We start from the raw sequence: 2,162 nt of genomic DNA, 5'->3' as shown, positions 1-2,162 counted from the left end.
ATTATATATTGAACAGTATGTAATAATGTTTATTTTAAAGTACTTTCAGAAGTTTGAATTCTGACTTCTCCTTTAAGGCAAGCGGCAGCACCTGTAGGCAACATTGTTGTTAAATCAGGCTCAGTGTGAACACGCCATAACTATCAATATTATTATTACTGATTCTGCAGAGTTTGATATATTCCACATTTGTATATGTGGATATTTTTACACATACAATGGCGTGGGTCTGAGTAGTCCTTTGTTTATATATATATGATTTATATTTTTGTATATTTTCTTTTCTAAAGCAAAATCAAATATTAGTTCCAGATCTAATTGCATGTAGGGTTGAAATGAGTAATTGGATTAATAATTATTGAAATAATAAATTAATAATCGATTGTTAACTGGAATTTAGAGACTCTAAAACATGCCTTTAGCTGTCAGAGCGACCCACTTAGAGCAGGAATTATACCAAGATTGTAAAAAATATATATAAACATAAACATTTTGTTTTTAAGATAAACCTTTTTTCTCCTGTCAATCTGCTCTGTCCAAAACTCCTCACGTGGAAAAGTTTTAGTTTCACCTGGTTTAATTTTGTAAAAAGTTTTCTTTAAGGAATCTTTTCCTATCTGATGATTAATCAATTAATCAAATGATGATTTGCTAAATAATCACTAGTTGCAGCCCTACATGCATGCCTGATATATAAAATCCTAAAAATAATTCATTAAAGCAGTCCTCGCGCACCTTCATGTTATGATTAAAAGTGTTTTTGAAGATTCTGGTCCTCTTTGTTAGCTGTTTTTTTAAACTTGTTTTACCAACATCCTTCATCAGAAATATCTATTTCTAAATCAAATGTTCCACCAGTTGAGCGAAGGCGCCGGGACAAGATCAACAACTGGATCGTTCAGCTTTCGAAGGCCATCCCAGAGTGTAACGTGGACTACACCAAGACAGGCCAGGTCAGCGCCAACTGGGCTTATAACCACAGGGGAGGGGGGGACATTTGGACTGACTTGGTGTTCCTTTTTTCAGAGTAAAGGGGGGATCCTGTCAAAGGCCTGTGATTACATCAAAGAACTGAGACAGAGCAACATGAAGCTGGGAGACGATATCGGCGCTCTGGAGCGTCTGAGAGTCGACAACCAGCTACTGAGACAGGAGGTATGTCTGTTTCATGGATGCTGTTTGGTGATGATTGTTGTTTTAGGAAAAGTAACAAGAGGTTCATGCAGCATTTAAAGGATGTTATGTTCAGATTAGGAGGCATCCAGGAGCTTCTTGGCTCAAAGAAACGGAGAACAAAAACATTCACTGCAGTCATTTAAGGCAGTGTTTCCCAGCCTATTTTGACTTGTGTTCCCCTTTGGGTATTTTCTCATACCATAAATTCTCATCTCACTCAGAAGTATTGATGATTGTCCAAACGTTTAACAATAACTGATTATAAAATAAAAAATGTTTTACTTATTTTTTGAACTTGAGCATTAAATTCTTAGGCATTTTATTTAATCTTACAAAAAAAACCAACATAAATATGTTGCCTGAAAGTCAATAATAGCCATGCTAAGTATGTAGGGGCAGTGATAGCCATGCTAACTCTGTAGGGGCAGTGATAGCCATGCTAACTCTGTAGGGGCAGTGACAGCCATGCTAACTATGTAGGGGCAGTGATAGCCATGCTAACTGTATAGGGGCAGTGATAGCCATGCTAACTCTTTAGGGGCAGTGATAGCCATGTTAACTATATAGGGGCAGTGATAGCCATGCTAACTCTGTAGGGGCAGTGATAGCCATGCTAACTATATAGGAGCAGTGATAGCCATGCTAACTCTGTAGGGGCAGTGATTGCCATGCTAACTATGTAGGGGCAGTGCTAGCCATGCTAACTCTGTAGGGGCAGTAATAGCCATGCTAACTATGTAGGGGCAGTGATAGCCATGCTAACTCTGTAGGGGCAGTGATAGCCATGCTAACTCTGTAGGGGCAGTGATAGCCATGCTAACTATATAGGGGCAGTGATAGCCATGCTAACTCTGTAGGGGCAGTGATAGCCATGCTAACTATATAGGGGCAGTGATAGCCATGCTAACTCTGTAGGGGCAGTGATAGCCATGCTAACTATATAGGGGCAGTGATAGCCATGCTAACTCTGTAGGGGCAGTGATAGC

At 39.2% G+C, this 2,162-nt stretch overlaps 1 protein-coding gene across 1 annotated transcript in view; it reads left to right on the top strand.

The window, feature by feature from the left end:
• usf1 (upstream transcription factor 1) overlaps positions 1-2,162 on the top strand; it is a gene marked incomplete at its 5' end in the record, with an annotated part of 7,267 nt that overhangs the window by 3,457 nt on the left and 1,648 nt on the right. The window contains 2 exons of the mRNA XM_015392789.1: positions 859-953; positions 1,027-1,155. Of these exons, the coding sequence (XP_015248275.1) occupies positions 859-953; positions 1,027-1,155 (224 nt within the window). The remainder of the gene's footprint in view (positions 1-858; positions 954-1,026; positions 1,156-2,162) is intronic.

The sequence above is a fragment of the Cyprinodon variegatus genome, unplaced genomic scaffold (genome assembly GCF_000732505.1).
Source record: "Cyprinodon variegatus isolate N-32 unplaced genomic scaffold, C_variegatus-1.0 Scaffold606, whole genome shotgun sequence".
Taxonomy (NCBI): domain Eukaryota; kingdom Metazoa; phylum Chordata; class Actinopteri; order Cyprinodontiformes; family Cyprinodontidae; genus Cyprinodon; species Cyprinodon variegatus.
This window is presented reverse-complemented; position numbering and strand designations above follow the sequence as displayed.